The following is a 24,677-nucleotide window of genomic DNA, read 5'->3' as shown; positions in this document are numbered from 1 at the left end:
GCCATCACCGTACAGCATACAGGCACTCACCCGGTTTTGATGATTTGCGTTTCTAGGTTGGCTGCGGACCGAAGATGTCACTGAGTGCTATGCGTATGTCGCAAGCTGTCAGTAATCATCTGGCTGTTCTTCGGGACATCACCGCTATGGATTTTGGCTGGTGGATCGTCTGGAAAGCACAACCAACGGAAGAAAGCTCAACAGATGATACGAATGTGGCCAGACAGAAGCGCGAAGTAGAATTTGATGACGATTATCTCTACGATTACGACGATGAAGATGTTGCGGACGATGATGAAGGGTGAGCTACCTCACCTTAGCTTTTTTTATATTTGTTTCGGTATAACTTATATGCTTTTTGCTGTTTATAATAATTACAGAGAAACTACTGAAATTCCTCATGCTCGCCGACACCATCACGGTTCCAGTGAGGTAAGTTCGCGCGAAATGTTTTTATTTCTTTCTTGCCCTTTCCCCGAAGAATACACCGTACCAGTAATAACGCACTAATGACGATGAAACCCATTTCGATCATATCTAATAGTCGATTAAAATGCTGCAACCGTACTGTTTCTTTCCTTTCTGTCCTTCGCTCACTAACTCTTAACAACCTTCCTGCCTATTTGGTAATGGTTTCCTCCAACCGCTATAATGCATAAAACGGTGCTAGAATATACGTGTCTCTCTATCCCTCCATAGTACCACGTATCCGTATATCACGTACCAACAACAAGAAAAACTCCAAAGAACAAACCTTGCTAACTGATGATCAAAATTCACCGCTCGATTCAACCGATTTCCCGATGGTTAAGGCAAACATTTTCACTCACACCCATTACACCAATCCTTCCCCCGTGTGAAACTTTCATCTCAACGCATCTAACAACTTCCACACGCCAAACCAAATCTATACGTTTGTTGCACATAAATTGATAAATTTTCTCGCCCACACCCAGCAAAGCAACTGCTATCTTTTCGGTAACGATTTTTCCCATCCGGAAAATTAAGTTGTGGAAACTCACTTTTCGCGTATCGCATCCTCTATCCTTTTACCACCTCCTTTGGATAGAGGTGGGGTTATTGCGAGTGGCAAGTTTCTTCGTTTACTGAGTCACAATTTCACGAGTCCTGCAATTATGCTTCTAATTGAGTCCATTATCTCTTTGCGAATGGTACAGTTTCTGTCCGCGATCGCGATTCTCCCCACATTCTCCTGCCTTTCATTTCTGACCCACATTTAAGTTAATCTCCTACTCCATTCACTTTCTCTCTCTTCTCTTCTTGTTGCCCCTGGTGCACCAAAGGTGCACCGATAGTTGCGGTGGTTTTCATAACCGTATTACTACATCTCTTGCCCGGAAAGAACTCGACGATCGATTAGCGATTTGGTTGCAGTAGCGATTTTGTCATGTTCTCGTGTTTGCTAGCTTTCCCATCCCTACCTTCTTTAGTGCTTTAGAAAGCAATGTTAATTATGGTTAACTAGTTAACAGCAACAGAAACATCGTACTAATCGTTCGTGGTTGCGGATTATTATTGTTACTGTTTTGTGTTTATTAATTCATTTTTAACTGAGCGTACCTTGTGAATACCACTGTAAGCCCAATATTCAACATTAGTGCCTGATATTAACTAGGACCCTGTTCACGTACACAAAGAAACCATTCACCTGCCCCCCCTCGTACCCGATGTAGCCAACTTGCGACACACTTCTGAAAGCGAGTTTTGGGTTGAAGTTTTCTTTGTGCATCATTCTTGTTGTGTTATGTGATTAAGTTGTTTTGCGTTTTGTTGAAAATAGAACTGCTTTCACTTTTTATTACATAATTTTTCAATGTGTTACTCGTTTAAATATCTTTTGTTTTGTTCTATTACACCTAACCTTTTACACATTAAAAAGTTGTTTTGTATTGAAACTGGTTTTCCTTATTACCCTTTCATCATAAAATATTTTTATCGTTTTACCAATTAAATCAAATCAAATTAAAGTTTTAGTTCATTTCTTGGTTTTTTATTCCATTGTAATACATTTAACTAATCGAAGAACAACCTCTCTAAAACAATAAAAGTATCGTATAAGGGAATCAGTTTCATTTCCTTTGTTTGATGGTACGATCTTCCGTACCAGTACATACCATTATGTTTTCTTTTTTTCCTCCCTGTTGTTTTCCTTCGTTATGGTTGCGTGTTACGGTAGATAAGTTTTTGTCCCCGAGCTTTTCATACTTTTCCATTCGATCATCCCAAATCCGCACTCCCCATCCCCTGGTCAACCTTTTTGCAGCGCTTCTTTACTTTCCGCTGCTTAAACGTTCTTTTAATATCGTTTTCACTCGCCCACCGTTTCAATCGCCGATTGGCAAACGAATAGAAGCGAACCAAACAATCAACTACTTTATAACTTTTTGCTCGGTTAACGGCAATAACGGCCAATACGGCTATATAGATGCGCATTGCGAAAAAGCGATCCTTTCAACGGTGTACCTTGCTTTGTTTTGTTCCTTCCATGGAATCGTTCGTCCATCGTAGCTGGCATTTACGGTGGTTCCGATACCGTTGTCTTTTCCTTGCCATTTTGTTATTTATCATTCGAGTGCTTTTTTTTCTTCTTAAGGAACACAGGTATTTCCTTTGTCGTCCTGCAAGCCTTCTTTTTTTTTGACTTACTTCTTTTAACATTTCCATCATGAAAATGTCAGGGATTAGACGCAACTAGTGCAAATGGTTGTGGCAGCGTCAATTTAACTGAGTGCTCGTGTAAAAAAGACACTCGTATCCATCATAAATTGTGCCATTTTCAAATTCAACCATCGTGACCATATTTCATCCGCCATTGTGTTGTGATGATTATGTTTATAAAGACCTTTAATAACTTCTACCTGTCCGCCATTTCCATCATGGAGAAATTTTTTTTTTCAGAGTAACTTGTATGACTTTTACTATAAATTGTGTATTGTTTTGTGTAGATGTTAAATGGTCCAAAACAAAGCAGTTTTGAAAAAGCTAATCGTGAAAAAACTTTTTTGGCAATGTGGCTTTTTGATCTTTTTTTTAATATTAAGGTGCTTTACTATTGAGTTAAAGAAGTTAAAGCAGTATAATTTCTTATTGTTTTTGGAATATTTAAATTATAATTGTGAATGTTACAAATAGAAAAAAAAAATTTAATAACAACCAACAAGCTTGTTTCGATACGTTTTGGAAGGTTTCTTTTTATTTGTATATTTATCATTGATTGCCTGTTTCACATGGAAATTGCTCTAGAAAATGATATCATCGATTCCTGCGAAACGATTCCTGCGGAAATGTATTTCCGCCAAATGTAAATCGATATGCCTTTCGAAGCGAATGTTGTGCTGAAACGAAGTCGCAAAAGCTTCGTAAGATACACTTTCCGTATCTGTGACACAAAATAAAATAACTGTCTTTTTTTGACCTAAAAGCCAGCAATTGTAGGCCATTAAAGAGAGCAGGTGAACGAAAAAAATACGGCGGAAATAACCGCTTCTATCGATTGTAACTATTGAGCGAACTAATTGTGTTATTCAAACACTCAAGCCAACCCAAAAAAAGTAAAATAAAATAGCCTTCATTTAGCACCATATTGTACGTGTGCGCGCGCGTAAAAGATGAAATTAATTACATCCTTCCTTTAGCAATGGAGGCGCCCAGTACCGCTGTTGGTGCTTTGTTTTGTTATTATCCCCTATGGCTACAGCACGCTACCGAATGCTCGCTGACAGGCTCCATTATCGCTAATGGTAAATCAACTATACCCCAACTGCGTGACAATAGCTCAGAGAACGGCTTTGTTTCCTTTTCCCTACTGTTAATCCATTTCCTGCGCAGCCAATCAATAGGCAAACACCGATTGCAAATGGAAATGGAGTCGCCTGGTCCGTTGTAGCTACGATGAACGAACCCGAACGAAAGCATAGTACACCCACGCAATGCATCTCATGTTTTCTGCCAATCTGTTGCTACATTTCTCTAGAAAATATATACACAAACTTCATCCACTTTCCAAATCCTCCTGCCCTCTACCGAACGAGCGCCAGAGTGTAGAGGAATGTGTTTTGTTTTATTCCCTGTGTATCTTTTATTTTCTTTTATTTTCCAAACAACATCCTCGAAAATATGCGTGCACATCCTTTCCCCGAATTCACTTGCTGCTTTGAATTAATTTCCATACAAACAGGCACACTCTACCAACTCCGTCCAGCTTCGCGCTGTCTAACCATCTTTCTACCATTGTTCCACTACCTCCTTTGTCTATATCTGATTATCGCACAGCACAGCAGTGTTGCCTTTTGTTCATGACTTCCATCCTAATGCGGGGCGCCTACACCGTGTTTCCTGTGTCGTTCTTCTTTGTCTGTCCGCCACCCAACCACCCACCGGTCTGAATGATCAAGATCACCGCCGTGTACACGTGAACCTTTCAATGTGCACAATTATATACAATTTCACCGAAAAAAAACCCGAAGCTTATGGTGTGACACACTGGTCAAAGCTAATGCGCTTGTGTGTGTTTTATTCCACCTTTTGCAATTCAATTGCTCCTTCGTCACAAATCAGCGTGTGTTTAGTGTGCGCATTTGGAGCTTTACTTGTGCGTCAGAATTTGTATTGCGTGTGTGGGTTTATGTGTGTGTGTGTGTTTTCTCGCGTGTGTGAGTGTTATTCTGGTGTATTTTTGAAATCGGGATTATAAATGTCAAATTCTCTCTGAAGGTTGCTTATGAGTCGTATATTCTCTATTCGGATTTTCTTTCCATTCTTTACTTTCTGTATATCCGTTCCTTACATACTCTCTGTCTCTTTCTCTCTCTTTCTCTTTTCCCCCTTTTCTATCTCTTTGTTTAACCCCCGTCGGTCGTTGTATGTTGTTACTTTTCTTCACACTTATTGCCGATGTCTTTAATTCGTAACGAAATTTACACACCGGGAAATGGTATCATTTTTTTGTGTGATGCTTGCAAAAAAAAACAAAAACTATTATTTCAAATCGATCAAATTTTGGCAATTTCATGTCGATGCTTCGCATAAGCAGTATAGCACCAAGAGTGCCCACAGCTCACCAACTCACGCCACTAACAAGCATACTAACAATGATGGGCATGTGTCGGAAAAGCATCATCATCCACATCATCAACAACATCAGCAACAACAGCAACAACAACATCATCCCCATCATACCAACGATGGCAAGGTGGTAATGGGGCACGGTGGCCGTGGTGGAACGTCGGAGCACCGGAAGTCACCGGTAATGGTATCGGTGACATCACCCATCACACCACAAACGTCACCGAAACGCAAACACAGCCACGGACTGTACGATCAGGTGAAGGAACGCTCCGCAAAGAAACAGGCGGCAGCACACGGCCACAATCAGCAGCCTGAGCAAAGCGTAAGCTCAGTTACGACCGCATCGACCGGTGACACCAGCTTCACGCCACCAGATTTGCGCGAAAGCGTTTCCCAGCTCGAGTCAACTATCAGCAAAACGATCGCAAACAATGAGCAGCTCAAAAAGGACGAAGAAACATTGCTTGCCCGCAAGTCAAAGCACAAGCGAATCGATATCGAACGTATTGTGGAAACGGAACTGCTGCTACCGGAAATCGAAAGGCTGCAGGATGAAGTATTTCGAGACGATTACGTGATTGAGGATGTGGTACGGGGGCCAAAGTTTTACGATTTCAGCACCCAGCCACAGTTGGACGGTGAGGGTAAGTTCGTACCGCTGGCGCCACAAGTTGAAGACGGAAAGCAGTTAACCTCAACCGTTACCAGTGTGAACAGATCCACCGTAAAGCTAACCACCGTAAAGCCGGTCTCGGTGACAGTGTGGAAAGGAACGACTGCATCTTCGCTTACCACTACCTCCAGAAATGTTCTGTCTCTTACCACCCATAGCAGCGAGCCCACAACGACAGAAGGTTCAACGCAAGCTTCCTTAACGGCAACCACCGTACCGATGCGCCAGAAAGGTGAAGCTACACAATCGTTCTTTACCACAAAGCTTCCACATCCGGCTATCACACCGGTGGTCAGCACGATTGATGCTGACGAGGATGCACCATCCCGATCGGATGCTACGACCACGATCGGCACCATCAGCATGACGAGTTTAGTCTCCGTGCCACACCACAAGTCTGTCCCTATGGTGACGTCTTCCGTTTTGCCAAGAAATGAAGAACATCCGGTTACAAATGCTAGTCCACTGATGACGACTGTAACCACAACACCGTTCACTAAAGCGAAAATGGTGGCAACAGAATCGATGGATTTGCCAACCTCCGCCACAACCCTTCCAGCGACTACCACTTCCACCACCACCACCACGGCGGCCTCCACCACCACCATCACCGAGACGGCAACGAACAAATCGGTAGCATCTTTCGCCTTCGCTACTAACACTCGCTCCACTAACATTGTCGCTTCCGTTCCATTGGTGAAGGTAAGCTAACACTGGCCATCAACAAACATCCATTGACAAGTCTGTGGGTCGGGATGGGCAACAAAACGGATCCACACACCCCTCCTTAGGGGGTGAAAAGGGGAATAAGGGTTTTTGAATACAGAAACTCCCCTTTGAACTTCTGTCACGGTTTTGCGTTCCCTTTCGCTTTTTGTTTCGTTTCTAAAGTTTGACATATACACACCGACATTCACACAGAACTTTCACAAAATACTTTTTTTTAACCTAATGATGGCAAAAGGAAAAGTTAACTTAGTTTAAGTTGTACGTTTCGAACTCGATTAATAATTTATTTTGACTTTATTTTAACCACACGTCAACACCACCGTACTTCTTTACCGTACTGATCGATAAGTTAAAGTTTGACCCAATCGGGAAATGACGTAAGGGAAAATGGAGAGGGGTGAAAAACTTTGTACCGAAGAATGCGAAAAGTGCCAGCCTCAAGAATGGGAACATGGTCATCAAAAATTTAAAGCACGTTCAGTTAAAGCCAAAACCATCAATGTGGATGGAAAGCGATTCCATACATTGGGTTAACCCCCTTGATGGCTAATAGGAAAACCGACCAACGGACGGTTCCTCCTTTGAGAATAACCTATACCTCTCTTCAGAAAGATACAAAACTTTCTACCATTCAGTGTAAAAACTTTCAACTTGCCAACTTTGCCGGCAGGGATCGCAAAGTTTAGCTATTGCAGGTGCAGGGAAACATGGATGCTGTTTTCTTGGGATTTTAAAACTTTCCTTAAGTCGTAAGACAGCTCGGGAGTTTTGCTATCACACCAGTTTCAACTAAACTCAACCCCATTATTGTGGCCGACTTTCTCGTGCAATTCAATGTGGTGAAACTCAAGTTAGTGATGGTCATACTGCATGATAATGAGTGAATGAATAAATTCTTACTTATGAGTGAGTTAATTCGAATCATCGCCAAGTGTTGTTATTTACGATGCAATTCACTTAAAGAGGATAAAATTACGAAAGAGTTGCATAACTCATGATAGAATAATTTTGCCCACGACTCGTGACTCTTTACGACGACTATTGACTCACTCATGAATGCGATTTGTCTCTCATTATTTAAATAACTCACTAGAGAGTAATTTTGCTCATGAGTCATGACTTTTTGCAGCGACTGTTGAGCAACTATTGAAGAAGTTTTTTCTCTCATGATTTAAACAACTCATGAGAGAGTCATTTTACTCATGACTCTTTGCTGCGACTATTTAGCAAATGGTTTCGGCTCATGTGAATGTAAAGATTTCTCCGCACTGTACTAATCTTCCTTCAGTCATCCAACCAATATCACTCACTCACTCGGATTTGATTCACCTTAGTGAGTTATTATTTCCATCACTTCCATTAGTGAGAATTGCTATTGAAAAGCTACAACTCGTTTTATTTATTTTTTTTTCATCTCAAACAATTTACTATTTCGTTTACGCAAGAAGTACCTTCAAGCTGTACCATTCAAGCTGTTAAAAAACAAGTTTCCAACTGACAACATTCTTTAAAATACACGAACAAAAAACAACTCATAGCCCGAGTATTACCTTATCTAGTTTTATTTGCTGCTGCATAAGGCAAATAACACAAACGCCAAATGCAGTGCGCATCGTTTCGTTTATTGCTCGCCTTGGTCTCCTCGGTGCTGTTATGCATTTTAACTTCGCTTTATAGCAAGACGAAATTGTTAAGATTTATCCGTTTATGATACGCAGGCAGGCGCTTATACACACACACCCGTAGTAATGCAGTTTTATTATCGCTTCATCAACCATGCAAAGCTGATAAGGTTGCGGGTGATGAAAAAAAATATCATCATTTTGTATACGCTTCGACTGATACCATCGCGTAACAAGATTCCCGAATGTGCTGCTCAAAACCCGTATTTGTCTCATTAATAATTCACTAACCAGTAGCAGCGCCAAATCCATCGAAACCATAAGCCATCTTTTGCCGGTGCATCATACATAAGATAATGTGCCATCATCATGCTGTGATCGCGTATTACATTATTCATGTTTAAAAATATATTAACGCTATTTAGAACTTTACTTACAAGTGTGCGTCTACTTAGATATGCGTGTGTGTGCGTGTGTGTTTTGCATAAAATATTTTTGAACCATTTTTACCTATTTGTTCCGTAGTGCAAGCGTTTTGCGCTCTTCTTTGTGTGGGCCTGTGTATGTTTATGTGTTTTCCCTTTTTTGTTGTTGCTTGTCTAGCTTCCATAGAAATAGGAACCCTTTTTTTCTCTGGTACAATACCATTCAAAAACATTTTGCTAATTAAATCTTCAAAATAATTCAATCAACATGCGCTTGCTCATTTATCCATCACGCGTCACGGGCATAGCGGTCTCGGTTGAGTGTAACAATAATTAAGGTGTATATTGAATGAATTAATTTTTACCATGTTTGCACAAATTGCCAATGTAAAAACCATGCTGGCACATCCTTTGTGTAATCGTCGATGGAGCAAAATTAAAAACCATCAAACATCAAAGCCCAAACCACGCGTTCCGACCACTCTTAACTCATTTACATTTAAATTAAATGTGCGAATGTGTGCCCCTCGATGGTGTGAGAAGCTGAGCCGTGTAAAAAATGGAACCGCATATCAATGAGGTGAACGATTCGCAATTAATCCACCCGGAAGGTATAGTGACTTTTCATCCGTTTCTGGCTTCCCGATGACAGGAAGAAATGGTTTTAACTACGATATGGTGAAATGTTTTACTTCGCTGCTCATTTGGAGGATATTTTTATTTTCCACATCGTTGTAAATTCCATTTACGATGATTTCCATTCCGCAAAACCCAAAACAAAAACGCCATGATCCGTTTCATTTTTTTAAAAGCTTTTCTGGTTGTTTTCTTTTTGCATTCCTACCATCAATCCGGATGTAAGGAAAATTCGTCGCATTGTGGGTCGAAAACCCTTTAAATTAAATTAAACCCTGTTCAAACAGGGTAACGAAGTTTGGACAAAATAAAAACCGGACGGTTGATGCAAATGGGCGGAAAAATAACTGCCTTTAAATTAGTGCAATCGATGAACACGACGTGTCAACAGCAACAACAACAAAAAAATGCATCGTAACTACATCAAAACAGAATAATGCATCGGTTGTTTCTTTTTCCTCCCTGTTTCGTACCGACAGAGGCAGTACGACAAAAAAAAACCCGCATCCACCCGTTTATTGCACAACCGGATGGATGAATGGAAGTGCAAACAAACAAAAAAAACACCCAATTGCAGTTTGCTATGCATCGGCGAACATTTGGACATTCGAACAACAATTGCTTTTCAATTCGTGCACTACATTGCACGACGACGATCTTTCAATGGTGAAGAGTGACACGAATTGTTTGAAGCAGACCACCCGTTCCCAAAACGCGTGTAAATGCTCTGCCAGCCATGGTCGGTTCGTTTGCTTACGGAAAATGCATTATTGTTGCTGACCCGTACGAAATGTCTAGAGCCCGCTTAGCCTGTATGTACTGCAAGCTGGCATTGGTTTTCTTTTGATGGAACCGACGAGACATCTATTTTTTTTCTCTTCACTCAAACGTACTTAGAGGATTGTTAGTATTTTTACCATTCAGTACAAACAGCTAAAGGCAAATAGTTCTTACGAGTGCAATTTGCTTTTTATCATGGTGACCAGCTTTTATTCTCTTACTCATGCTGCTGAAAACGAGATTATATTTGAAATATTTGCTTAACGTGACACATCATTTAATTGTCATCATTGTAAGTGAAACACATATCATTCCTAGCGACTACAAAAATGATGATGATATCATTTTAATTAATCGTGGCAAGTAACAGTTGTTATGATGCTTTTCCTTACGTTGCATTTCTACCGTCAACGTTCATAAGAGCGTTTTGATTAACAAATCTAATCTTGCCTTTCCTTAAAACTTCCCTGAGAGTTTTAGAATTTCTGCTTCTAAGAAGGAAGTTTTCTATCCGATTTGAAAAATATCTAGTAAAGATTTTATTAAAGTTGATTTTTTAGTTTAAATATTTCCGAAAAGTCGTGCCAATTCATGAAATATCCTACTTGCATGGATAATACCATGCAAAAGACGCAGCTCCAAACTAAGATAGAAAACGATAGGAATAGCTTCATTGTCATCATCGCCAGTTAGTATTACAATATTATTAAAATTCTTTGTTAAAAATTTGTTGTTCAGCAAACAACAATTTATGTTTTAGAAAACAAAATCATGCAAATATCGAAAATCTTATGACACCTACAATGGAAAAAAATATTCCCCCAAAAGGCCTTAAGGTTTAAAGCCTACCAACCTTACCATCAATCAAAGTACGATTAAGCTCGAAACAATTCGGCTAAGTACAAAACAAAAACGTGTCAGCTTAAAAAGATTCATCACAGCCTTTTTCCCAGCCAATTGTGAACCGAATGGAGGCGCCTGGTGACGACAAGCACTAACGCAAAACACACAACAAAAAAAGCTCCAACGTCAATCAGTGCGTCCCATCGCACTCGCGAGCAATGAATATTAATTGGCATCTTGCCAATCTACTGTATGATGATAACGGTGCTATGACGGTCCGGTTCGTTTTGTCGCGTACAATGACCGGACATCGGACGCGGCTGATGGCGATCAAACTCGGGAAAATTCACCGTTAAGCGCCGCTTGTAGCGATGCTGGCAGTGGGCTGCTAATTTTCACACTCACGCTTTCGCACGACCAGCAATACCTGCAGCCATAATTATAGCAACAACAAGTCACACCCCTGGGCATAGTGTCCGGTCGATCGAACAGTGGACGGGAAAGTCATGAAAATTACCAACAACAAAAATCACACTCGTATGGATGGCAGGCGGATAGATAGGAAAGCTGGAGTTTGGTAGGTCGGAAAAGTCAGTCTACTTTTAATGATCAAACGGCCAAAACCATTCACCTATAAAGTGGGCTAAACTCCTGTTTTGCCTTCGAACTTTTCCTTATCTTACCAACCTCAGCGTAACGTTGATGTGCGTGCCCTGTGTGTTCGTGTGTCTGTGTGATTCAGGCAAAATGTTCTGTGTGTGTGTGCGTTTCCATTTCACGTTGGTTTTTCTTTGTTTTTGTGTTCTGTTTTTCCATATTTTAAACTTAGTCTTAACGAATTTGTCTTGTCTGTGTGTGGAGTCGCTCTACCACTTCCTTCTTTGCTAGCGAAAGTTATCTTCCGTGTGTACTTGCTTTTTTTCGCGAAAAATGTCTTGCTGTGCTGCTTTTCCATTTGCTAGCTTTACTTCACCAGTTTGCGCGTGGCCTGTATGTAGTATGTCTGTTTTGCTGAGACTGATAGGAGTTTTCCTTTGCTTTGTTTTTTTTTTAATTTTTTGGTACCGGATTTGTGTTTGTGTGTGGTATGCGTGGTGTGTGTTTTTTGCCCTTCTCATTATTTAACGCCCCATGCTTCTACCGTTGATCTTCTCCTTTCCCATCCTTATGTTTGCTGTCGTTCGCACTCTTTTGCCTCCCTTTTTTGCGCACCTTTATCGCTCCGTACCGTGGACCAGAATTCAGGAGACAACGACGACGAACAGCAACACTCAAGCAACACTCCAGCGTTTAATCATTCTCAAGTGTTAAGCTCAAACCGTCCCGGGCACAACCGACAAGGCCAAGGATTAGGTGCGTGCTGCGGCCGCCCTGTTGTGGCCTGCATTTAAATCCTGTCGGGGTTTGGTTTGGATGAAGCTTTCTGCTAAGCTTAACTGAGGCATTATACAGTAACGTCCTAATCACATCGCTTGAAACAGTAACGCCAAACGAGAATCCTTAACTGTGCCGTTGTTACTTTTATCTTAGTTCTTTTCCGAAGAAAAACATACACATAAGGACAAAGTGTACAAAACAAAAGCACTGTTCCAAGGGTAATGAATGTATGATGCTCTTGGGCATCTATGTGAACAGCGCCAAGTACCGGAATGTAATGCTTTTCGAAAACATTCCGCTACCTTCCTTGCGCTATCGTTTGGCCGTTTGGCGCGAACGTACTTAACCTTCTAGTGCTTGTTTTTTTCACTTGTAAAGTTGAGCTTTTTTGTTTTGTTTCTACTTGCCAACGACATTAATGGGTGCCATGTAATGGAGGTGGTAAACACTTCATCAGGATTTAATGTGACACTTCTTGGTGCACGAAACACCGGAGGATGAAGATTTTGTACTCACATACAATTTGCTCATCATGACGCGTTTTGCACTACACGTGAGAAGCGAAAAAGAAAATAAAAATGCAATCCTTGCTCATTTGTTTCACATGCTTCACCGTACTTTCAACACCTAATAATATATGTACATGAGGCGAAAAACAAATGAAACAAAAAACAAAATACATACTAACAACATATTTTTTGCCCTATCATTCATCACAAGCTTATAATTGGCTTGTGGATGGTGGGTGGATGAAAAAGTAGGGACCAGAATTGACGAGGACAAAAAAAAAGAAGTACAAAAACCCAATTTCAAAAAAATAAATGAAACAACTGTACACTCATGCTTTTGTGCGCCTTTTGTCCACCTTCACCAGAGTATGTCCGCTGGATGTTATTTTACGTAGGTCCTTTTTAGCTTCTTTCTTGTAATGCATTCAACTTCACCGCTATCAACACGCACATTTTCGCCCCCGCCCCCCAAAACCCACTCAAACGCACTTTTCTTTTGCCCCCTAAAAAGCCTTCTCTCCCTTGCTTCTAACCTAAAGCCCGACCAACCCCACCCTCACACCCACTGCTGTTGCTGATGCTGATATGTTTCTCGTGTTATCATATGCTGCACTTTTTGTTCCATCCTACAATTCTTTTTTTTTCTTCAAAAGTCCTTTGCCAACGCTTAAAGTCCGCTCTCTGTCTCTACTAGGCAACGATAAAAACAAAACACACTCCTGCCAATGAAGCGATCGCTTTTCCGAGCACGATTTTTCCCTGCCTTGTGTAACGCTTATACCGTGTTTTTGCTTCTCCCTTTTTTTTGGTTTGCTTGCCTTGTTATACTTTATTTGCCCCATTTCGAATGTGTCCGACACATTTGTTTTACGCTTTCTTTACCATCGACCATCCGCAACAAGTTCGCTTATGACCCCGAAACAGGATGTGATTGTTTTGCTGTTGGAAACATGTAATTGTACTTTTGTTTTTACTTTACCCTTCTGTGTGAAAAGTTTTTTTTTGTGTGAAGCGGTATTTGATTTCGAGTTTGCTATCGTAATTATCATTTTAACTGAGTACATGGCTCGGCTTTTGTCTGGTGAACATTTGTTATCCTTTGCAGAGTTATTTTTTTTTTTAGAACGTTAATAAAGTTTAGACTAAACCAGTATGAAGATAATTAATTTGCTTGCTATGTAACAGAGTTGCTTTCATTAAGGATGTTTTTTTTTTCTTTTTTTTCTCTTACAAAATTTTTATGAAAATTATTCTTAAAATTCGGATAAAAAACAAAACCACTCTGAATACACATCAAGCAAAAAAAATTCTCTGGATTTCTAATGTTTTATGGTATTATTTAGCATGCAATTTTTCTACTGCACGTCAAAGCTTTAGTGCCTGGTATGACGCACACTGCAAATAGAATATATAAATTCTTGATATTTTAAATAAGAATTTTACCTCCCAACGGTAGTAGTGAGCAAAACTAGAAGCTTACACAATTATATAAAAAGCACTCGTTGCAATGTAGAACCTTATATGCGCAAGCGAATGGGAGTGTGTATTATCGTATCGAATACAACACAATATCTACTAAATCGTGCGCGAAGTATCCGCAACTACTACCATATACTCCTTTTTTTGTAAACCGTGTGATTGCCAACACACAAAAACAAGTACATGCGTTTCGAATACTAGCCAAAAGTTTTACCAATAACTACCATTACTTTTCATCCATCTACAAACTTTACTCTCTCGTGACCCACACAACTCACATTGGACGCGATTGTATGTTGTTGGACGAAACATTATCGTCACTGCAGAGCGATGATGAAGCCACAACGGCAGGTGCAAGCACCAGCAAAACGATGTTCGACGTAACCGAGAAGTTCTTAACCTCAACAAGTACCGCTGCGTCACCTATCGAATCTTCACCCTCGCCGACGACAACTGTATCGCCAGCAACTACTGCAACACCTGCCAGCTCGTGGAACATGGAAGTAGAGGTAGATGAAGCCGTTCCGGAAAGTCCCGAAACAAAGCAACAGTACGTCGATGAAGTTGATTCAAAATCGACGACATTTGTTAATCCCGAATTGTCATCCACCACGACTGGCAGTAGCTTCGATGGTGAGGATATTGATTCACGTTCCGGTGCATATGTGATCACCACGATCACCAACGTACCGCTGACAACGGTGAGACAGCAGGAGTTGAATCGCTTTGCGCCAACCAATCGTAATCCATTCGGTCGAAAGATGGCCGAAGAGTATAACAGCGAAGACGAAGAAGATCACGAGGTGGAGGAAGAAGACATCGACGAGGACGAGGAGGACTACTTTTCGCAAGGGGTCCGTATCACGGTGCTACCACCAAATCTACCCCCAATTCTATCCCGTGCCGATGATGTAGATCCCGCAAGCTCCACACTAATCAATCCGGACGGAACTGCTGCAGAACCAATTAACCCAACGGACCAAACGCAACGATCCTCGTCCGAGCGCAATAGCGCCGCTAGTAATCTACCCGGAATGGCTTCACCCGCAGCAACATCCATGACCGCAACGTCCACTGACAGCATCGCTATAACGATGACAGCATCCTTCCAAAATCAAAACACATTCACCACAACTACCACACCGCCTAACAGTGCCTACATTCCTACAACAGTTATAGCATCTACTACAACACCAACCAATAATACTGCTACTACTACTACTACTACTACCACTACCACTGCTAGTGCTACTTCCTTCGCTACTACTACCGCTGCGCCCGCCAGTTATCCCAGTACTACCCTGGCACCTGAACCCGATACCGTTGCTACTAGTACTACCCTAGAGCTCCAGGTAGCAAACCATAATACTGCTCCCATATACATATAGTATCTCCTAGACATTGCCTGGCCTGCCCGGAACGTTCTTGTGGATGTTCACACGCAACTTTTCTTTTCGTTACCAATTTTTTTGACTTTCACACCTTTTGATAAATTTTAAACAAACGCTAGTGCCTTAGATATAGTTTCTTTTCGCCGACAACTTATGTTTGTGTACAAGGGAGGCAAACTGCGTCCTCACTCAACATATAGACCAGCGGAAAAACCATGCCAACATTCTACTAGAACAACGAAAAGCATATCCCGTTGTGACAACGAAACAGCACCAGCTAGCCCTAGCCACAATTATGCACCATCCGTCACCGTTGTATGCAACTGCAGTAATATTGCGCTGGCCTGCAAGTTAAATACACCATTTGCTTGATGGGTTTATTGATTCTAGTTCTAGTACATTGTTGGCCACGCGTCTTTGGCTGTGTCGGCCAAAAAACAAAACGGGGACTAACAGCCCAACAGCAGTGTAACGTTTTTGTGTTCTATAAAAATGCCAACAAGACAGCAAAAATGAAACCAAATATTTAAAACACTGCATTTCAAATGCACCAAGCAGACGTGTGGATAATAGATCGTACTTGATTTTGTCACACCTATTCGTTTTGATTATTAGTGTTGAAACACACTTGATAGTAGCACAAAGCGACAAAATATCTTCTTTTTTTATTCAATGTACAATTGATGCAAAAATTACTTTTTAAATTGCATATAAAATGCACCTTGCGCTGCTATAAAGCATACGCACCTATACACGAACACAATTTATCGACAGTTTTTATTTTTACTTACATTTTCATTTTATAACAATTACGAACACAATTTGTAAAAATTGTACATTATGTTGTGTATACGTTCATCACAAACAACAGCGTTGGTTTTTTTGTGACCTTATCCGTTTACACGTGCAATTTCCATTACGAGGGATGGGTTTTGTAACATGTAATTACTTTGTATTTTATTGTTCTGTATATTTTATACCGACCATTTTTTCTTGTACATATTATTTATATGTAATTGTTCTGTTCACATATCAACAAACCTCTGTTTTTCTATTGTCACAACTTTCATTACTTCATTTTTCATTTCAACAAAACCGTGCACAAAACGCTTCCTTCAGTACGCTTTTTCAACTAGATAATGTCTAACTTACTTTCACTTTACAATCGATAGTTTTCTTTATAACACATTCTCAATATTTCAAACTCTTTTTGGTCTATATACATTTGTTTTGTTTTTACTTCTTTAATTTTATTTATTAGCTAATATTGCTAACCTTTCGCTACCGTACTAATTGTAATACTTTTGTTCCCCTATGTGCTGTCTATGTCCGCACGTCCGCAGCCAACAACGACGCAACGTTCCGTTTCAACCTTTACGACGCCGACACAGCTTAATCCTGAGGCGGATAAAGATATCGAGTACGAAAACTACGACGATGAGTACGACGATGAGGAGGAAGAGGGAGCATTGGAAATTACCACCGTCAGTACACTGCCCGAACCGCGGATACTGACCAGTACCACCACGGAACAAACGCTACCATCGTCGACCGAGGTAAGGAAATGGTCAGAGACACTAGCTTAGTAATATTCCTGATTATTCTGTAGTACACAATTTGAAGTGGCTTATTATTAGCAGCTGGTCTACTACGAGAGTGTCCGATAAAGCTACATGACATTAATTGCAAATCCAACAAACCTCGCAGATGATGTCCAAAACATAACATCACGGGTTCTATCATTTCGTGTCATTTTCAAGACGTGTCCAACCTACGATAGAGCATTAAATGGCCTACATAAAATAATTTTCATTGTACATATCACAACTACACACATATGTTCATATCACAACTATGTAATAGTTTCATCTTTGTTGTGAATGCGGCTAAGACGGCTTTATCAACTTTTTATTCTTAGATGCATTGTAGTGAATCTATTCTGACAAGTTTGTTAAAAGGAAATGTTTGTCAAGACTGTCTAAGACAGTCTAAGTAATATCTACCTTCATGTACGATCGAATCGATCTTTACATTAAAATTCTTCAATTTAAAGCCTTGCCTATTCATAAGGTTCTGTTCTCTAAAGAGTTCACTGTTCTCTATAATAGCTAACTATTTGCTACTTGCTTACTTACCTACTGATCCGACGTTATAACCACTTCACGGTGGTGGCCGTCTGCAGGACTCCTCTAAACCGCTCACAGTCCACTGTCAGTGTACAGTGATGTCTTCAGTTAGGCTATTATCCCGGCCTGTCTGGTGATCGCATCAACGCCATCATTCCATCTCAGTTTGAGCCTACTACACCTATTTTGTCCATTTGGACGACTTCGAAGGACTTTAAGGGCCATTCAAATGACATAACTAATCTACCGTAGGCCCTGTGAGTTAATTCGCTATACGATAGTGATTTCATCGTACAACTCATAGTGCTCGACAGCATCTTTCTCTCGATCGCAGCTAACAGGGTTTCGTCAGTTTTAGGAAAAACTCCTTGTCTTAGAGACGTATATGAGTACTGGAACTATGTAGATTCTATATAATCATCCCAGATTTCATCGTGGCCACATTCGCTTTGAGTGGAGTGGAGAAGAAGGAGCCTGTATAAAGATCAGTTTTCAGTCAACATACTAGAGCTTTTCATTATTAATATTTTCGAGTGCTGACCTTTGGCCCAAGATATTTGAAATTTTGGACGACATCAAAAATGTGGCCACCTATCTGATCACTGGGATTAGTCATTATAAGGGACATTCGGCATTTTGGTGCCACGTTTGTCCTATGATATTGTGCCGAATTATGTAAGTCTTCACTTTTCGTTGGTCTCAAAATATTGAAAAGATAGAAATTTTGCCTAAAGTTGTTGTCTAAATACCGAAACATATTTCGAGATCTTGGTTAGATCTCGATTGATGATTAAAAGTTTGAAATATTTATTATATTTTGTGAAATGAAAATCATATAATATTGAAATTTATAAAACTTATTTTCAATATGATATTGGATACAACGTGGTTAACCAATTGGTAAACAGTCGTTGGTCAGCTTGTTGAATATATGTTTTTAAAACTAATTTGACTAAGACATATAGCCCTAGATAGTCGTAATTTTCCAAAGAAAGTAAGTCCCTGAGTAGTTAGACAAAAGTCAACTAACGTAGGAGGATACATCGTTTTCCGTAAAATAAAAAATAAACTAATATATTGCTGTATTTGTTTTCCTTTAAATATTACTCTAGCCAAGTACTACTACAACCGCGGTAACATCGACCACCACAACGACTTCAACAACCACCACAACGACTTCAACAACCACCACAACTACTGAGGCACCAACTACGACACCTTCGACTACCACCACTACAACCACGACTGAGCTTCCGTTGACAACCTCTACGATGCTTACTACGGAACTGGACGAACCGACCAATCTACCACCGACCATCCGGAACCGCATTCCCAAACAAGCTATCCCCGCGGGCAAAGTGTTCCGCTACCAGGTGCCTCTGGAAACTTTCTACGACAACGAGGACGGTAACAATCTGCGACTGGAACTGTTGGATGTCCGTGATCAACCGCTTAAACCGAACTCTTGGATCCAGTTCAACCAAGACACGAAAGAGATCTATGGCCTGTAAGTAGTAAACTTTGGGCATCCTTGAATGATGTAGTACACTCAATTGTTTTGATTCTTCACAGTCCCATGGAAAAGGATGTATCCCGGTGGTCATACAAACTGCGTGCTACCGACTCGGGCAATCTAACAGTCACGGAAAAGGTAGACATTATGGTGCAACAGCATAAATCGCACCGCAGCCTGAATCACGAGATCAGTCTCGCACTGCGTCTAAATACAAAGTTTACCAGCAATGTCGACTGGCAGATGGAGACGGCACGTGGCATCTCGGTCGTGCTGGGTGATGTTACGCTTTCGCACATTATTGTTCGCGACATTCGCAACAGCATTCAGGATCCGAGCTTGGCCACGTTCGTGTACACGAACGAAACGCTACCGAAGGATCGCTGCCCGGAAGAGAAATTGGACGAACTGGTAGCTCTGCTCACGGAACAGGCACTCAACGATGCACTCAACCCGGACATCACGGTTAAGTCGGTGCAGGGTCAACAGATTGCCCAGTGCACCAAGCCCACCATTCCGAAAGTGAAACCGACGCAAAGTATCTCGCGCAACTTTGCACCCCAAACACGCAACCAAGTCGATCAAGTGAACGCAACCGTAGGACATCTGCTCGTTTTCAAAGTGCCGACGGTAAGTTGCGGGAATCTGGAAAAGAAAATCTACTTGCCTTCGCTACCGCAATACTGGATTCAACTAAAGGCTTTCCTGAAGCTAGCGTTGATCTGTCACGTATCATTCAATATAACATGATCTTTAGTTCAGAGTTCAGTTCAGAAATGATCTCGAACTCTTAAATGATCTAAAGTCATGTTCAAAGTTATCCAGTAGTTTGATCAACCCACGTCCAATTCGATAGATATCATAATCATCGGAGTGATGGTTCTTTTGTATTGTGTTTTCGCAGGACACCTTCTACGATCCAGAAGATGGTAGCGAACTGAAGATGAAGCTCCTGACAACGGAACGTCACACACTTGATCCATACCATTGGCTGCAGTTTGACTCGAAGAACCAGGAGTTTTATGGTGTCCCGCGAACCAATGATATCGGTCGTAAGGAATATCTTCTGGTGAGTTGTTACGCTCCTGGTTCGATCTAACTTTTGTGCCACAAGAAGTAACTGCAACTATTACCCTTCGCTTTCAGATGGCCGAAGATCGTGAAGGTTTGACAGCGACTGATGCCCTGGTGGTTGTGGTCAATGCACATCACAAGCGTGACTACAGCGTTCTGTTCGAGCTGACGCTCGACATCACCCACGAGCAATTTATTACGGCACAGGTACAGCGACGCTTCATTGAGCGTTTGGCCCAAGTGTTCGGGGACGCTTCTACGCACTACATCAAGATCCACAACATCCGGCCTATCCATCACACCGGTCAGGTGCAGGTTTCCTTCTTCAACACAACACTAAACCGCCAACATCAGAGATGCCCTCAGGAGGAGATTGAAGCATTGCGCAACATTTTGCTCCACCAGGACAGTACGATCCGTGCGAAGGTGCGCGAAATCCTGGGCCAAGAGTTTAGCCTGCAGAATGTAAGCCTGGTGCCGCTGGATAACTGCCATGGGTTTGATACACCGCACCACGCTACGAGTGAACCGGAGAAGGCCGCTCCAAAACCAATCTCTAAGGATGACTATCTGCTCACGTTCGTGCTACCATCGGTCATCATCATGGTGATGCTGCTGATCGCGGCCATCATTGCATGCATCCTGTACAAACGGCGCCTAACCGGCAAAATGGAACTTGGTAAGTACGGCGATCATTCTACCTATACCTTCGACACCTAACACAAGAGCACCGTCCCACCCGGAAGAACTAATATTGATGAGTAATGAAAGAATATATCAATTTCAAACCTATCGCCTCCTCCTCGTCCAATCCACAAGGTACCGACGAAGAGCGGAAATCGTTCCGCTCGAAGGGCATCCCTGTAATCTTCCAGGATGAGCTGGACGAGAAGCCAGAGATCGGCAACAAATCGCCAGTTATACTGAAGGACGAGAAGCCGCCACTACTGCCACCTTCGTACAGCAGTACCAATAATGACGGTGAGTGTTGCTTTTAGTTAGTGTACCATACATATAAGCAAAATATATTAACTGATTAACTTGTCTCTTCCCCGCAAGGTGAAAATGAAGATGTGGATGAGTACGTACCCCCACAACCGGTCATTGTTGGCGGTCGCGAATCGCGTGGAAAATCACCCGTCACCCCTTCTTACCGGCGGCCACCACCGTACGTGTCTCCATAGGCCAGGCGTCCTCCCCGGAACGGTGACAGCAATTAGTTGGCTTATCGTTTCCACTATGTTCCGCTTATTTTTAACTTTCTTCTGAGACACGCATTTTTTTTTTGTATATCAATCTGACTTTCTCACTCGATTTACCATTTACCAAACACCAAAAAAAAACAAAAAGCGAACACACAAAAGTAATTACAATCAGCTCGTGACGGAAAAGAAGGTGTGAGTTCACATCGATTAAAGGCAGTAAGGGTAGATACTGTTCGAGCATAAGATAAGGGAAAAAGTAGGGTTGTTTTAATACACAAATGAAAGCAGGTGGGTGATACAGGGTGGATAGCAAAGAAAAACGTAAAAGCGTTGGGAGAAGTTATTAAAAAAAAACAGTACTAAAACTACTACCATGATCGTTGAAGGTAGTAGTTTTAGTACAGAAAACATTATTTTTTGTGATTGTGTCAGTCAACTTTCAATGGCAAAGGTTATTTTGATTCAATACCTTTTTTTCTAGTTATTTGCGAATATGTCGTTGGTGTACCAGTTTGTTTTTTTAAGTACACCCACCTCTGACCAATCCAATCGGGTAAAAATCCCCATTTTGCGGATGTATTTTCTTTCGCTTTACAATTCCCTACACTCAAATAAGGCGTTTGAAAGAGGAGGAAAAGTACGAAAAAACGAAACTCTACTCAAGTTTACACCGTACCGGACGGGAGACGTTTAACGAATAGAAGTAAACGAGCAAGAGAGAAAAGGGAAACAGGTAAAACATAAGGAAACGCAGAGAAGATGTGTGAACGATAGCGAAGCAAACCGTTTGATAATCGTGAATAGTCCCGCAGATTACGATGGGGGACGGGAAATGATAGTTTGTAAACAAAGTAACAAAACAAAAATGGAATCAATTTATAGTCATTTACAGAGAGCGTTTCAGTAGTAAAGCTTAGGTACGTGTAGTAGTGTTAAAATTTGGCTTAAGTTCGTGTAAGCCCGTAGCAATACACTCGTCCTCGTTTCGATCGCATACAGCCCATTGCAGATGCAAGATCCGATAGATTTAGTGCTGTAAAATGCAACAGTATGGTTTCGTTTTGTGTTTTAACCTCCATTCAACCGGGAGCAACTCCTTTCTAATTTCCGAAAAAAATGGTTCGATGTTGAAAATGGGTCGGTACTATAAGAAAGGAACAGCATTTCATCTTTGAGCTCGGCCTGCACCCAGAATGGTTTAATTCTTCATTGTAAGCTAGTGTTTAGCTGTGGTTCCTTTAGCATTACTCCGAACCGGACCCACTAAAGCACAATCATTCATGACAGGGTATGTGGGGATGGGACAGTTGTGCAAGACAGGCGTTGCAAAACAAAACATTATAAAAAAATCCACAAACATACGATGACCACTACGCATCTCCGAAACAACATACACTATTATCCTAGATCACAAATTGTAATGAGCTTAAATCGGGATTAAATTACAGTCCCGACACTGGATGTTGTTGAATGCAGTACCAAACATGGCAGACATACAAATACGTTTTACTGCCAAAAAAAAAATCCGCCACATAAGCATGTTTCCTTTTGTCCTAGTGCATCGTACACCTTACTTGTGTCAGGGTCACTGATTAATCGCTCCGTTGCCATAAATGCTTAAAACGTTAAGAGATTTCCAACCATTTTAGCATGGGCCATAGCCTAACACAGACACAGACCAGAGAGAGCCACACCATTGGATCTGATGATCTCAACGCTTTTGGATGTGATGCCAGGTTCATTACATTAAAACATAAACTATCTAAGTATATTCACAGTGCGCAGAGACGATCCAAAATGCTTCAACTGTCGTTTAAATTTCATTTAAAAAAAGAATTTGATGTTACTATTTAGAAGAAAACAACTTACAAGCCGCAACATCCAAGATCGACCTTAGAAAACGCTTTCATTTCAGTGCGCTCCAACACTCCAATTGATAGACAGTAACCGTGAGATAGAAGGAAACAGTGAACCTCTAACGGTGATAAAAACCGAACGTATAATTTCATTGCGGTACCAACCTATACAAGACCTCTCCCGTTTTTTGAAACCGACTTTTGATAAGTACTCCTATTCACATTTACACTTTGCGAAGCGTGTGTGTTAAAGCGCCATCAGTCGTTTCATTTGTTGACTATCAATCAACGCAAACAAGTTGGCGATCAAAAGATTCATCGTTTTCCTCAGCTCAGCGAGCCTGGAAGAGTTTTTTAGAGAGCATAAAACCAAATTACACTACTATTCCTAGTTCAATTCAACCGGAATGTAAAGCACAACCGTCTCCATTCGATAGAGTACGTGACAAAACACACCACATAAGTATATATCATTATCATCACACGCATCGCCGTATCGCTGCATCCGTGCACCGCACACCGTGTGTTATAGTAAAATTTACACCCCTAGCTAAGCTGTGCAAAGGAAAACGCATGAAAAAGTGTAACAAAGCAAAAGAGATCTTAAAACTTCACCACTTAAACTGACTGACATGGAGAGCACTGACACTAGTAGCATGAACCAGTAGCAGCTTCCTCCTGGGGGCCAGAAGCAGCACAAGATAGAACGAAAAAACGAAGGCGAAACAATCGGCCACACTGTGTACGGGAAAAGGCAACAGATTAGCAAAACACAACAACCATGATCGTATGCGTGAAGAAGTTAAGCGCCATAAAATGATAGCAAGCATGTAAGTGATGTGAAAAAGGGATGAAAAAAAATAATTTAAGGATATGAACGTAAGCAGGGGCGAAGAGAAGAAAAATAAGTACTATACATAAAAGTATATATATATACATATACATTTAAAAATATATTTAATTGAATGCATTACGCGCACGCGGAGCGGCCGGGACGTGAAGAGACGTAGTCTATCATTTGGGGCGTGTTACAACAACACTACACCCACATCCACCCAGCTCCACCACAATACATAGCTCCCAGAGACGCGATTTCGAAAGGCACAACAGTTAGGAGAAACAGTCTGTACCACACTGCTGGTAGGGGATGGGAACGAAAAACACACATTGCGACACTTAATTCTAAATTCGACGTTTGTCCGAGATGCGACGGGTTTAGGAAAAGCATGAAGAAATAAAACCGTGAGTTAAGCCACAAGCGACAGTTACGAGAAGAAAAAAAAACGATAACCAAAATGTACATTTTTTAATAAAAACAAAACTTACTAAAAACTGACAAACGCAATACATT

At 41.2% G+C, this 24,677-nt stretch overlaps 1 protein-coding gene across 9 annotated transcripts in view; it reads left to right on the top strand.

Moving 5' to 3' along the window:
• Positions 1-24,666, top strand: part of LOC125771863 (uncharacterized) — a 104,960-nt gene extending 80,294 nt beyond the window's left edge. For 5 of the 9 annotated variants that reach the window (XM_049442960.1, XM_049442961.1, XM_049442962.1 and 2 more), the window contains 11 exons: positions 57-301; positions 381-432; positions 5,054-6,463; positions 14,488-15,015; positions 16,896-17,108; positions 18,791-19,185; positions 19,251-19,821; positions 20,096-20,260; positions 20,338-20,944; positions 21,037-21,246; positions 21,325-24,666. In XM_049442960.1, the coding sequence (XP_049298917.1) occupies positions 57-301; positions 381-432; positions 5,054-6,463; positions 14,488-15,015; positions 16,896-17,108; positions 18,791-19,185; positions 19,251-19,821; positions 20,096-20,260; positions 20,338-20,944; positions 21,037-21,246; positions 21,325-21,449 (4,521 nt within the window). In that variant the 3' untranslated portion in view covers positions 21,450-24,666. The remainder of the gene's footprint in view (positions 1-56; positions 302-380; positions 433-5,053; positions 6,464-14,487; positions 15,016-16,895; positions 17,109-18,790; positions 19,186-19,250; positions 19,822-20,095; positions 20,261-20,337; positions 20,945-21,036; positions 21,247-21,324) is intronic. The other 4 variants (XM_049442963.1, XM_049442964.1, XM_049442966.1 and 1 more) reach the window with 4 other exon arrangements.
• The last annotated feature ends 11 nt before the right edge of the window (positions 24,667-24,677 follow it).

The sequence above is a fragment of the Anopheles funestus genome, chromosome 3RL (genome assembly GCF_943734845.2).
Source record: "Anopheles funestus chromosome 3RL, idAnoFuneDA-416_04, whole genome shotgun sequence".
In the NCBI taxonomy this organism is placed as follows: domain Eukaryota; kingdom Metazoa; phylum Arthropoda; class Insecta; order Diptera; family Culicidae; genus Anopheles; species Anopheles funestus.
This window is presented reverse-complemented; position numbering and strand designations above follow the sequence as displayed.